The sequence below is a fragment of the Condylura cristata genome, unplaced genomic scaffold, assembly GCF_000260355.1.
Source record: "Condylura cristata isolate star-nosed mole 26May11 unplaced genomic scaffold, ConCri1.0 scaffold00005, whole genome shotgun sequence".
NCBI classification, from domain to species: Eukaryota; Metazoa; Chordata; class Mammalia; order Eulipotyphla; family Talpidae; genus Condylura; species Condylura cristata.
The window spans coordinates 66,954,951-66,969,007 of NW_004567106.1; the positions used below are offsets into that span (position 1 = coordinate 66,954,951).

The 14,057-nt window shown below is 42.7% G+C and overlaps 1 protein-coding gene across 1 annotated transcript in view; it reads right to left on the minus strand.

Annotated features, from left to right (window-relative positions):
- Window positions 1-217: 217 nt before the first annotated feature.
- Window positions 218-14,057, minus strand: part of KDM7A (lysine (K)-specific demethylase 7A) — a 40,150-nt gene continuing 26,310 nt past the window's right edge. The window contains exons 12-20 of the mRNA XM_004677085.2: window positions 9,510-9,719; window positions 8,336-8,460; window positions 8,008-8,162; window positions 4,816-4,913; window positions 4,241-4,389; window positions 3,918-4,126; window positions 3,301-3,386; window positions 2,413-2,686; window positions 218-1,886 (exon numbers count right to left, since the gene is read on the minus strand). Coding sequence (XP_004677142.2) covers window positions 1,792-1,886; window positions 2,413-2,686; window positions 3,301-3,386; window positions 3,918-4,126; window positions 4,241-4,389; window positions 4,816-4,913; window positions 8,008-8,162; window positions 8,336-8,460; window positions 9,510-9,719 — 1,401 coding nt within the window. The 3' untranslated portion in view covers window positions 218-1,791. The remainder of the gene's footprint in view (window positions 1,887-2,412; window positions 2,687-3,300; window positions 3,387-3,917; window positions 4,127-4,240; window positions 4,390-4,815; window positions 4,914-8,007; window positions 8,163-8,335; window positions 8,461-9,509; window positions 9,720-14,057) is intronic.

The following is a 14,057-nucleotide window of genomic DNA, read 5'->3' on the forward strand; positions in this document are numbered from 1 at the left end:
AGTCACTGGGACAAAAACGGCTAATTCATAAGCTATTTTGTATATATTCCATGAGTATTGGAATGGAAAGAGAGTAAGAAATATTTCTCTTTGAAAATACACATCTGAATGGAACCATGAAAGATGATTCCACGTTCAAATGATACTGAATATGGAAGGGAAGGTCCTGCCACCTTGCTGAGTTTAAAAAAAAAAAAAAAAGACAAATGTGGGATATGATCGTGTTTCCTCACCAATAAAAATAAACTTTATCCTATTTGTCTCTGTTTTCTTTAGAGGACCTTGTAAAAAATGCCCTTTATCAGAACTGGGACTATCTCCACCCCGCTTCGAGCATTCACTTATGTTTATGCTATGGGCGGGGAGAGGGAAGGAAAAACAAGCACAAATGAAAACTGGCATCTAGTAAAAGTGGCATAAAGGAGATAAATGATTCCTTAAAGCTCAACCAGACACTTAACCTCAATATGCACTGGTTAAGTCGGGACAGATGGAAGAAACGGCAAGAAGCACCCATTGTACTCTTAGTTCTTTAGAAAGTTCAGACATAAAAGCTAAACACACGTGTGCACACCCACACCCACTCCACACACACCCGAGGGATCTACTCCAACATGCTTGCTTCTATACAACTTAATACAGTATAGTCTTATTATATTACGGCTTATTATGCAGATTTGAATATACTACATCAAATCATATTTTCCAATAAATCACAGAATAAAAGCATCATAAAATATAACCTCTGTGGCAGGGAGGGGCCATGCCCTCCAACACCAGCAGTATGAAGAAGGCCCTCTGTAGTTACAAATGCATCTGAAAAACCACAAACATGACAATTAACCAAACTTAGAACACTTTTCCCACAAGTAGGAAAAAGATATTAAAGCTGTTCTCTTTGGGACCCAGATATCACCAGCAAAAATGAAAATGCAAGAAGCCTATTGTTATATTGAGAAGAAAATTGCCATGTCAAATGAAATGAGAGATGTAGGATCGTTTATGTAGTTCTTATCCATTGGCTATGAAAGTATTTCCCTGCAAAGAGAAGAGTTCTGTAATATCGTCACAAAAGATGGGGAGTGCAGAGGGAGGCGGGGTATAAGGTAATCAACCTGGATAACAGTATGCACCTTGGATGTTAGCAAAAGCGAAGCTAATAGCTTATAAAAAACACATGAAATATATAAAATAAAATGATTTTCATATACATCTTAATTTAAAATAATTAATGCATCAAATCCCTGTTTAAGACTTTAACCTGAATATCAAATTTAAGAGTCCAGACTAGTTACTGCTACCGTGGCTCTTCCCCACATGTAACACACACACTATCAAAAATAATTTAAAAAACCTTCACATTCTTAAATCTAAATTAGTGAGATATTTCTCCAGAAATCTTCCAAATAAATAGCTTTAAAAAAGAAAGAATTTAAAGGCTGTTAACTTTAAAAAAAAAATCTGTTAAATAAATTATTGATAATTCTTTACCCTACCACTGAAAATAAATCAAGACACTACCAACAACAAATGCAGCTCAAGCCCTGACAAGAGGCCCGTTCCAGTTCAGGGTCTCTTTCGAAGGTTCGCCCTCCTTCGTCCTCTCCCACCAGGTCCCAGTGGTTATTGCTGAGTGGGTGTGGCACAGTGACAATGCAGCATCGGGTCCGTTTGTTCTTCAGGCAGTGTTCCCTACTGTACATGCAAACTGCTTCCGCGGGCACGGCGGGGCTCCAGGCTCCTGTCCCCAAGATGGTCTCCCAGGGAAGAGAGGCCACCACGGCAGCTCCATCACACAAAGAAGCGGGCGTGGCCATTTCTGTTCAACTTGAGGATCTTGCCGAGACGCTGCTTGGCTGTTGCCATTCCTTTTTTGGGGCGTTTACCTAGGAACACCAAGCACGGTATAAGAAATGAGAACAGCACGCCTGCCAGAGGCCCCTAGGAAACCCAAGCGAAAGGTGAGCAGCTGCCCGGGATGCCAGCGGCTTCTGGACAGCTGCTGCTTAAAGCCTCGCTGACTGGTCACTCAGGACAGGGCCGAGCTCCTGGAGGAGGCTGGAACACGCTCCTGATCTGCCCAGCCCTCTTCGGCGCGTGAGCGCTGCACACTCTGCCGCTCTCTGAGCTTCAGCGACAGAGCCGACAGTCGGCTACCGCACACTGCCTCTCCCCTGACCGCCCCTCCCTGCTGTCTCCTCGGCCACTCCCCCAGCTCAGCGAGGCTAAGTCCTCATCTTCCCGTCAGGATCAACTTGCGTCTAGCAAGCGCCTCCCGGCTGGCATGGGGAGCTCATACCGGCCATACTGACTCACCGCACTGACCACACACATCAGGCTGTGAGCGACCCGAGTGCCACCGCTGTCACCCCCCCCCAGCAACACATCGAGCCTACAGTGTGCACGCGTCACCTTTCGTTGCCTGGTTGCTGATAGGTGGTGGGTTTGATGCGGGTCTCTTGGTGGGGTGAAGAGGCACTGAGAAGGACGTTTCACCAACTGGCCTTTCCGGGCTCACACCGCCATCGCTCATCTGGTATGCCCCTGCACTCGAGCTGGGATTCTGCATGTATTTCCCATTCTGAGGGCCTGAGCCACTGCTGTCCGCAGAATTTCTACTTTGGACCTTTTGAACGACTTCTGAGGAAACTTCTTTTTTGATGTATTTCTGGCCTCTATTTATATCCTGAAGAAAAAGGAAGGAAAGAAGGCTGAATTTTCAGGGTTCTTTAAGAGCAATGAAGTCTTCAGCCTCGCTCTATATCAGCAAGTCGAGAAGGGGAAGAAAAAGACTGTAGCCCTTTGCTTTCAGCTATAGTAGCCGCAGAAGAACACCCTTCATGCCCGTCACCCCATTCCAAGGCCTCACAGCTCTGAAGGGGTCAAGTCTTGAAGTTGCACCACAAGTAAATCAAGGACACATTATCTGAAGTAGGGTGAGGGAGGGGAGAAAGAATATGACTTAGCCATCCTGGACTCAAGGAGTGTGTGCCATGTGGAAGGAACAGGAGAGGAACACGGGGGGCAAAGAGGGCAGACTCCACTCTGCCATTTAGGAACTGTGGTTCTTTCTCTGGCTGTCATTTTTCAGGACTTGCAAGAGGCTTTCCTCCTTTGGTGGTTTCTTTAAAAAGCTATTGAGGTTCAATACATTTGTTTAAGTACGGACAGCCTGGGGCCCGACCACACCAGCTCTTCTCTGACAGCAGAGTCTGGATCAGGAGCCAGGGAGTGCTGATAACTACGTACAGTTAGAAAAGAAAGCAAGAGCACAGTTAGCCCTTCAAACTGTGCATATACCTGAAGATTAAATCTGGACGTTGTATCAAACTGTTTCATCCAGGAAGAATTCCTCAAGTCTTGCTCTTCAGTCTTAACATGGTATCCTAAAGAGAAATTAACATTCAATTATCGACACACAAACTTGAATTTAAAGAACAATCCTCAGAGTTTGAGGGAAACAAATTTCTTTTCTACAGGGAGACAATAAAACACTGTATAGCATTGCTGATATTACCATCGAGTTTTCTCTCTTTCCTGCCACTATCACGTGGGAAAGAGAATAACCTCAGTCAGAAACAGTTCAAACTGTGTCCCCTGTCCCACCATGACAGGAAAAAGGCAGACTGACCAAGCGCAGCCAACCATTTAGACACCAAAACATTCCTTCTTCGCTGAGAAACTCGTGCTGGGGAATAAGACTGCCCTGCAGCAGCGGGGGTGCAACCAGGCAGTGAAGCGCCCAGGCCCAGTTCATGCACACGGGTGCTTAGCACCGGGGTCTCTGTGACCTGGCAACACTGTACCCCCGGGGCCAGTACCCTCAGCACCCACAGATGTGCAGCAAGCAGCAGCGGGCAGGGCCAGGCCACAGCGCGGTTAGCTGGGGGCCATGTGTGGCTCTTCATGCTTCTTACCACATTCCACTGGCTTATCACTGCGATACAACTGCCTGGCCTCATGGTCACTACTGTGGCAGCTGCTGGGGTCCTGCGCAGAGGGCCTGTCGCCACTGCGGTCTGCGTTTTGTCCCGGCCGCTGCAAACACGGGGAGCAGTGCCACCCTGCCATAGACAGCATGCCCTGAACTGCTTCCTCCTCTGTGCTGGTCGAGGTAGGACATTCCCTAGGGAGGTCATCGAACAAGACAAGAGTTCATTTAATTATAGTTTTGGTCAAATTTTAAAGCTGAAAAAAGTTCTCATGTCACTTACATCACAGTGTGATTCGGCAAGCCTACCTTTTAACTGGAATTTCACTTCTAGATGGCTTCTGGCTCTTTTGAAGGAAGTTCCTCATTAGACTTGATTCCTCCTTAAAGTTTGATGTTATTTCTTGTTTCTTTTCATCACCTGAACTTTCAGACTCTTCAGTGGCAAAATTACTTCTCTGAGATTAAAAAAATAAGTAAAGGTAAGCACACCTACATGAGATCTGACCAAGTCTGTGCAAACCAACCAAAACATCTGGAATTATCATGGCATTCCCTCTGTATTTCATGTGAAAAGCTCTAATAACTACAGTAAAATAATTCTCAGTAAAAGATACACTGTACAGGTTTTCTTCAAGATAAAATGAAATACAATTTATGAGAAATATGTGAAATGCAAGAGCAGTATCTCCCTCCACCTTTCCAAAGGGGGAAAGAGGCCACATGTATCACTGTCAAGGGCCACATGAAGTGTGCACGCATGTGTGCAGCACTCCATGGAAAAGCTCCAAGGACAAGCTCTCAGGAAAGCTGTCATTCACTCTCCTCCTAGGTGAAATAAGTAACTATAAAATGATGTACAGGTCACAGCACTTGGGGCATACCAGTGTGGTGCAATCAGGTCCAGAGTCTTCTGAATCAGAAATGTCAGAATATTCTGATGATCGATTCCTGAGTTCTGACTTCACACTTGTAAAAAACCCTCAAAGGGAAAGAGAGGAAAATGAAAGCGGTTAGAATTCATGACCCAGGTGACACGGAAGCCTGTCCAGCACCTGACGGGTCCCACTGGTTCCTGCTCTAACCTCTTTCATGCTACTTCCATCCCTTTCACTACCTTACCCTCTAGGGACGTTCTCCCTAACTGAGCAAGATGCAGAGTGAAGAGTATTCTGAAAATACTTGGTGTTTATTGAACACAATTATATAACCCCTATGGGGTGGGTTACTTATATTTTTTCCAGAAAACAAAACAAAACAAAACAATAAATTCAAGCTACTTTCTTCAATTTCTCTTTTTGCATTAGAAAGCAAGAAAAGCAAAATGATGCCCCAACCCTAAAAGCATGTCATGAGTCCACAAGTACTCTGCAGACCCCCACAGGCAGCCTCCCTTCCAGTGTGGAAACAAAGGCAGAATCACTGATGACAGTGATAGCAGAGTTCTGGAGAGTCAGCTAGAATTGAGATATTTAACATGGATTAAGTAAAGTTTATCATCTGGACATATATGTGTCAAGTTCCAAAAAACTACTTTTGAAATACTGAGGCTCCGAAAAATGTTGAGAAATTAAGAATTCACTCAAAGAAGAAAGAAGATGTTACTGTTTGTATAATGTGGGAAACCAACTAATAACTACTAAGTAGAGGTCTTCTCACCAGCAGGCAATCAAATAAAACTTTACATGGATCACTAATAGCTTCAGGTCATTTATATAAAAAAGCTTCTTAATTCTGAAAACCATGTATACATGAGTTAAAATCATTTGTGAAGTTGCATTAAATTATCCATTGTTTTACTATTTGAAGTACAAGCACATAAAATACATGTGCTTTCACATAAATCCATCAGAAACTGTCACTAGGCAAGTGACCACCACACACCCTCACCTTTAGTAACATCTCCCTTGACTATCCCCCTCATCTGGAATTCACAATCTGCATTTTTCTGATAGGAAAAAGTACTCGGAAATACTTGAGGTTTCTCATAAGTCTTAGGGACAAAAGAAATTTCGATTCAACAACAAATTTAAGAACTTTAAAATTAGCAAGTTGCTCTATGTATTCTCACCTGAGTAATGTATTGACCTTTAAAACAACCATTACAAATTCATATGGCCTCACAAGAGACCTGAACAGCAAAAGCTCTTCTGACTAAGGAAGAGGGGGGTAAGTGTGGATACTGCACTTTCAGTCTTCAAACTATACTACAAAGCCATAATAATAAAAACAGCCTGGTATGGGAATAAACACAGGTACAAACACTAATGGAATAGAATTGAAAACCCAGAAATAAAACTACATACATATATTCAACTAACCTATGACAAAGGAATAAAGAATATACAGTGGAATGAAGAATGTCTCTTCAACAAATGGTGCTGGGAAAATGTACTGCCATATACAAAAGAATGAAGCTAGACTGCCATCATACACCATGCGTAAAAATCAATCACAATGGATAAAAGATGTGGATGTAAGACCCCAAACTATAAAATATATAGAGGTAAGAAACTCAGGAAAATACTCCATGACATAAACTTCAGAAACAGCTTTGAGAATTTGTCTCCAGAATCAAGGGAAACAAAGGAGGGCATAAACAGCGGGGGCAAAATAAATAAAAAAAATCAAAGAGATATCACACTGAAAGGGAGAAAACATTTGCTCATTATACATCTATAAGGGGCTGATACTGAAGATCTACAAAGAGTTCATGTAACTCAAACAAAACAAATTAAACAGCCCAATCAAAAAACAGGCAGAAACGTGAAAAAGACATGTTTCCAAAGAAGAAATGCAAATGGTCAAAGGCTTATGAAACAAAGTTCATTACCTCTGCAAATCAATACCACAACGAGATAACTCACACCTGTCAGAATAGGCCATGTTAATAAAACCAGAAACAACAAATGCTGGCGAGGATGTGGAGAAAAAGGACCCCTTTTACACTGTTGGTGGGACTGTAAACTAGTCCAGACCCTATGGAAAGCTGCAGAGAGAAATTCCTCAAAATACTGCAAATGGACCTGCCATCTGACCCAGCTATTCCCGTCCTCAGAACTGACCCCCAAAATGTAAAAGCACAATTTCTAAAGAAAATCTGTACTATGTTTATTCCAGCATTATTTACAATAGCCAAGTTCTGGAAACAACCTATAGGCCTCAAAAGGCCTCAAAACAGATGAATGGATAAGAAGATGTGGTATATATATACATGGAATACTGCTCAAAGATCAAAACAAGATGAACTCATGCCATCTGCAGCAGCAGGGATGGAGCTGGAGGGTTGACGGTAAGCGAAATAAATCAGAAGGAAAAAGACTAATATTGGATGGCTTCACTTACGTGTGGAATACAGAACAACCAAACAAAGGGGCAAAGTCAAAGCCTGAAAGCCGGTCCGATACAGATATGAGGCACATGAAGGGAGGGGAAGGGCTGTCACCAGGGGCTGGGGAAGGGCACAGGGGTATGGTGATCACCTATGGATGCTGTAGTGGTGGGGAAAATCATGCACTCTCCACAAATTAAATTTAAAAAATAATAAACTTGTAGTCCAAAAAGGTTAGAGAAGTTTTAATCAGTCATGAAAATTTGTCTGAGTTTTAAGATGCCCTGAAGAAGACAAAATATAAATTGGAGGCCCTCCCTGGTGGCGCAGCAGGTTAAAGCACAGCACTGAGAAGCTAAAGCCACTTCAGCATGAGTTTGATCGCGCCCTGGAGGTGACCACATGGCGCAGCAGACCTCTCCTGACCCGCCTGCTGCTCCCCTCAGCAGTGTATTTCCCCAGTCAGCCTGTCCTGCTCCCCACTCTGTCTCTGGTGAATCCTCTCACCCCTGACCTCTGGCCTATACCCTGCTCTGTATGCATAAATAAATAAATCTAAAAAAAAAAAAAAATAAACTGCAGACAGATCTTCAGCTATTTTGTTTAAAATTCTCTGAATTAAAATAACCACATACTCTCAGACTGCAATTCTTACCTTAGCATTATATTAAAAATTTAATTCAGACAAAAGTCTAAGATTACAAATCCAAATAAAATAAAGTGACCATTAAAAAATTAAACATACTGTTAAGTGGTTTCCGAGATTCTTCATTCTCCATGCCCTCTATTCCTGAACTTTCTTCTATTTTCATTTTTGCTTTTTTGGTTCTTCTCTTATCCTCTTCATTCTCACTATCTGCTGTGTAAAGACTTTGATCTGCAAAGGGTTGTCTCTCATCTCTGTATACAGAAGGAAAAGCAACCAAGTCAGAAAAAATGCAATGAGGTGGCCAAACAGCAGAACCCCAACCACCCACTCCCAGTCAGCTGTGTAACATGGGGGCTGGGGATTCAATGAACAGAGGGGGTCACTGAAAACTAACTAGTCTGATACACTGATCTCCTTTACATACTTAATTATTCTTCCATTGGTCAGCAGTAATCGTAGATCATTATCTTTTGCTCTCCATTCAGGTACTGTGGAAGATGGCTGGAGATGTTTGTTGAATTTTCCATTCAGTTTAGAGCTCAGGACATCCTTCAAGGATAAAAACAGAACTTGCTTGACTTCCACCCTCAAATACACCTGCTTCAGTAGAAGACCACAGCGCACCACCACTTGCCCGCTCTGCGCCCTAAACAGTCACCTGTGAGGGGTGCAGTGGGGTGACACTAAAACTAAATGGCTCCTAAAACCAAAGCAGGACATGGCTCATCTGTCTGCAGCCTGCTAACAACGAAACACATGCTGCAGAGCAGAATGCAAGATGTGCGCCAAGCCAACCTGCGGGCGAGCCCCTCTGGCAGAAAGCACAGCCTGTGCCAACGTCCAGCCTCACCCTCGCGTCTTCTGCTGCAGCGCTAGCTGCCAGGCCCTCCAGGGACCCCTCCTGGACCTGGCCCTCATCTTCCTAACAGGCACAGTCGGCAAACTGCAGGCCCCAAACTGCTCTAGTGGGACAGAGGCCGCGTTACACAGAAAGACACAGGGAGTTCACTGCTTTTCATGATCTGAAGGGTACTTCCCTTCTGCAGTAATCTTTCTTCTTCAATAATAAATAGAACTTCCATAATTAGGCAACTCGCTTGGCCTGACTTGCTCCTGCTTCTGTCTACAACACTCTTCCTCAAACCTGTGGTTCTGTTTGACTTCTCACTACGTAAGCGTGAGTGCTTACTCACCACCCTAGACAAAGGCACCAGCCACCCCAACTCCTTTGTCTGACTCTTTCACAGCACTTGTTCTCTGAAACAACACATTTTTATAGTCTCTGTCTTGCCATCATTCTCATGTGAACTAGGATGGAAGTGACATGGGGGCAGGACCTAGGTGCTGCTCATTCTGGTATTTTCTCCAGAGGCTACAGGAGCATAGGGTCAACCTCAGTGACCCTAGCAGTGTGAGGTCCATTCCTCTGCTTCTACACAAATGCCTACAAAACTGAGTAGGCACAGGTACTGTCTGGCCTCTAGAAAGCAAAGCAGATTCGATAACAATAATGGTCGGACTGCCCTTTTATATTATCCTTTTAAAGACCTTTCAGGAACAACCAAACTTCCTTGTATGGTCATGAACTCAATACTTGCCTCTTCCCACGGACACATCTCCAACCTTCTGAGGACCTCCCTTGTGTGGAGTTCGAGGATGTCCAGGTTAGAAGGAGTTCGGACATTATGATCTCGAAGCTTCCTCATCTTCCGTCGGGAATGATATGGAGAAGTTGCTTCATTTGAGGATCGTGAAACTGGACACACAGTAGGAATTCCCTGAGATTTAACTGGTTTGCCATTTTCCTCCTTGAAGAATTAGATTTAAGAATATTTTGATGACAAGACTATGGACATACCTAAGTAATCATTCATAAAATTATAAGTATTTATTTAAAAAAGTAAAAACCATTCAATCATATAATCAAAAAGACCAAACCGTAAGACCTTTGCCCCTCATCTTCCCCCATAGTACCCTGTCAACATATTTGCTGACTTTCAGTATCATTCTATTTTTCTTTAAAGATTTATTTATTTATGCATACAAGAACTGGGGTACAGGTCAGAGATGGGGGGGCGGGTGAGAGGACTCATCGGAGACAGAGTGGGGAGCAGAGCACGTGGATCGACTAAGTGCACTGCTGAGGGGGGAGACAGGAGAGGTCTGCTGCACCACGTGGGTCACTCCCTGGCTGGGGATCGAACTCCTGTTGCAGTAGCTGCGATAGCTTCCTAGTGTTGTGCTTTAACCTGCTGTGCCACCAGGGAGCACCTCAGTGTCATTGTAAAGCTGCGCTGTACCAGTACCCCTCACAAAGACAGAGCACAATCTGCTGACCCAATGCTCAGAGCTGTTTCGGCTGCTTCGAGTTCTTGCCTGGGATGAACACTGTTCACCTATGTATTTCGGTCAGTCAGTGCTTGTTTTTTAAGCCAAAGCCACAAAGCGATGTAGTTTTTCAAAATCAAAACTCTGTTAGCACATCATGAAAAATAAACAGGTTACTTTCTCCCATCCTGATTCCTATTCTCCAGAAGCAACACCTGCAAGTTTTCTGTCATGGTAGTAACATAACCTAACATAGCTGTGTAGCACATGACCGGTGGTAACACATGTAATTTGTCATTTTGAGTGTTCAATACTAACTACATTTCCCTCTGTTGTCCAACAGTCACCGCCATCCATGTCCAGAACTTTTCAATCTTCCCGAACGTAAACTATGTACCTGTTAAATAAAAACTCTACATTCCTTCTCCCCCCAGCACCCAACCCCTGGCAACTACCAACGCCTTTCTCTGTGAACTAATTATCCATGAAACCTGGTATAAGGGAAACTATACCATATATATCCCTTTATTTCACTTGAAATGTCTCAAGGTTTATCCCTGTTGTAGCACATGTCAGAATGTCCTTTTTCAAGGCTGCATAACACTCCACGGCATGAGCAGCCGCTTTTGGAGGCGCCACCCGCCTGTGATGGAGACCTGCTCGGCCGCTTCCACTTGTGGCTGCAGTGAATTCCTGCATGCGCCTGTGTAGACACACATGTATTTATCTGCTGGGGCCAGCTTTTCAGTACACAAACATGTTCTGCTCTTATTTCTGCTTTTTCATTGTTACTTAGTTACTTGCTTCCAAATATGTAAATAACATGTTTATACTGTAATTTCTTCATATATTACTGAACTCCTATTGTACAAAATGAAGTCTCCACTCTTGCACCTCTCCTAAAATAGGCACTTCCTTTTCCTCCATTGTTCAGTATCTAAGTTAACTCAGTAAAAATGTATAGGCCACTGCCACAACATGCCACCACTTCATTTCCTTTCTTTCATATCCTTGGAGTTACCTCGCAAATCTTAATCAACTCACTTTCTATCTACATTGTTTTCTATGTATTTGACACCAACTGATAACAAAATTCTTAAATAGAAACATAAGAACACACAAACATATTATGTAATCTGCCATCTTTGTATTATTCTTTAGAGACGTCCCTCCTCAGGGATTCCAGATACAGTACAAGATGCCAGTTAACACAGAATTGCAGGGCCTCCCTGGTAGCGAAAGGGGTTAAGTTGCAGGACTATGAAGCTATCTGCAGCCACTGCAGCATGAGTTCAATCCCCAGCCAGGGAGTGACCCACATGGCACAGCAGACCTCTTCTGTCTCACCTACTGTTTCCCTCAGCAGTGTATTTCCATAGATCTATCGCTGGTGAGTCTTCTCACACCCCCCACCACCCACACCTCTGGCCTGTACCCCAGTTCTTATATGAACAAATAGTAATTCTTGTTAAAAAAGGACTTTAGGCCCTCCCTGGTGGCGCAGCGGGTTAAAGCACAGCACTAAGAGGCTTGAGCCACTTCTGCATGAGTTCGATCCCTGCCTGCGCCTGCCCAGGAGGTGACCACATGGCATGGCGGACCCCTCCTGGCCCGCCCGCTGCTCCCCTCAGCAGTGTACTTCGTCAATCTGCCTGTTCTGCTCCCCACTCTGTCGCTGGTGAATCCTCTCACCCTCTGCATCTCTGGCCTGTACCCCAGTTCTGTATGAATAAATAAATCTTAAAAAAAAAAAAAAGGGACTTTAAATAAATAAAATTGAATTGCCAATAAGGAGTCTTTCCTTGTCCTACTCCATCCTGGGCTGGATGCTCTTGCCTGCCTTCAGAGGCCTTTCCTGACCTTTTCCACTGCATTGTTCACATAACTACAGCCCCCATCACCATCTCTGGCTGTCTCTCCTTATCTTCTTCTCCTCCTTTATTTCTTGTCAATTCCTGCCATTTTAAAATATTTCTGGCCAGCCTCTTCCTATTAAAGAGCAACAGATCGGGGCTTTGTTTTGTTCACTGCTCTGTGCCCCTAGATGGTACAAAACAAACCACAGGGACTCAGTATTTCGAAAGATAAATTCTAGGTCTCCCCCTTTTTTGGTTTATTCCTGCTTTTTCTAAAATAGCACATCCTCTAAAAGTTTCTGAAAGAGGGAATGTGGGAAGTAAAACTTTTGCAGCTTGTTCTTGACATCATTATTTTGCATCATATTTGACTTACAGGTTGTTAACTATACAGACTTGTAGGTAGTTGATAGCCCAGAATGTAAAGACAAATCCACTATCTTCTAGTTTGCAGTGATACTGCCGAGAAATCTGACATTATTCTGATTCCCAAACCCTTGCATATGACCCCCCAATACTTTTAGAATTTACTAGGTCACGGGCATGCTAAGCCCTGACCTGGACTAGCTTTGGAACAAGTCTCTACTCACCCACCATGCCAGGCATTCAGTGGGGGTGCTCAAGCTGGGAACATTCGTCCTTGAATTCTAAAATATTTTTAGTATTCCTCTGATAGTTTTCTCCTTGTTTTCTAATGTCTCTTTCTGGAGCCTCTAGTATTTTGACGGTGACTGTAAAATGACCTTCTAAGTTTCTGTCTTCTTTTTAAACTCTATGGAAGGTTTGTCTAGCTTTATTTTCTAGCCATTCTATTCAAGTTGACTTCTGTCATATTTATAATTTTTAAGAAACTGTTTTTCTTTCTTCTGTGAGTATTTCTTGGTTATACAGCCTCTTGTTCTGTTTTCATGGAGGCAGTATCTACTCTTTTCTCTAATGTTTGGTTTTAGGACAGAGAACTTATTATTTGCTTAAAATACATTTTAAAATTTTTTGTTTATTTTTGGTTTTTGTCTTCAAAACTCTTCTTGGCTCTTTTCACATTTTAAAGGGAAAGCTAATTAAAAATCTAATCAGCTAAATCATATACAGTGCTGTAAATCAATGTTAGCTCAGTTGAGAAAAATTAACTGGCTTCAACAAATGGTAACAAAAACTGGATGAAGATATGGGAAAAATGTAATGTTTTGATTTACCTTTTGTGCTATACAAAAATTCAAGTTTGGCTAGTTACTAATTGTGAAAGCTTCTACAAAAAAGATATTGGGGTGGGAAAAGATTTCTTAGGACAGAAATACTAAAGAAAAAGGCTGGATCTCCTTAAAATTAAAACATTTGGTTCATCAAACCACAGCTAAGATACTGCAAGATAAGCCACTATACGTGTGTGTGTGTGTGTGTGTGTGTGTGTGTGTGTATGTGTGAGAGAGAGAGAAAGAGAAAGAGAGAGAAACAACGGCCAGCATCCATAATGGAGGCCTATAAATCGATAAGAACAACTCAATTTTACAAAGGGCAACAGATATCTCATGAGAAAAATATAAATAGCCAATACACAAGAAGGTGGCCAATACCATAACTCTTCAGAAAAATGCAAATTAATACCACAAGGAAGTGACATTTCATTCCAAGACAGCAAAAATTAAACAGATTGAAAACACCAAATATTGGCGAGGATACAGAACAGGTACGATCCCTCTGCTTTACCAGTGAAAGCATAAAATGGCACAACTATTTAGGGAAACCACCGGCAGACTGTCAGAAAGTTAAAAATTCACTTACTCTATTACTCAATAACTCTACTCTCAGGCATTAATGTAAGAAAAATGAGAACATATTATTTACCACAAAAAGACATACAAGAATGCTTTTAACAGTTTAATTCATCATGGTAAAATCTACAGATGGGCCAAATAAATATTAACAGAGGAATGGAAACCTAACTGGTGTTATCTATTGAAG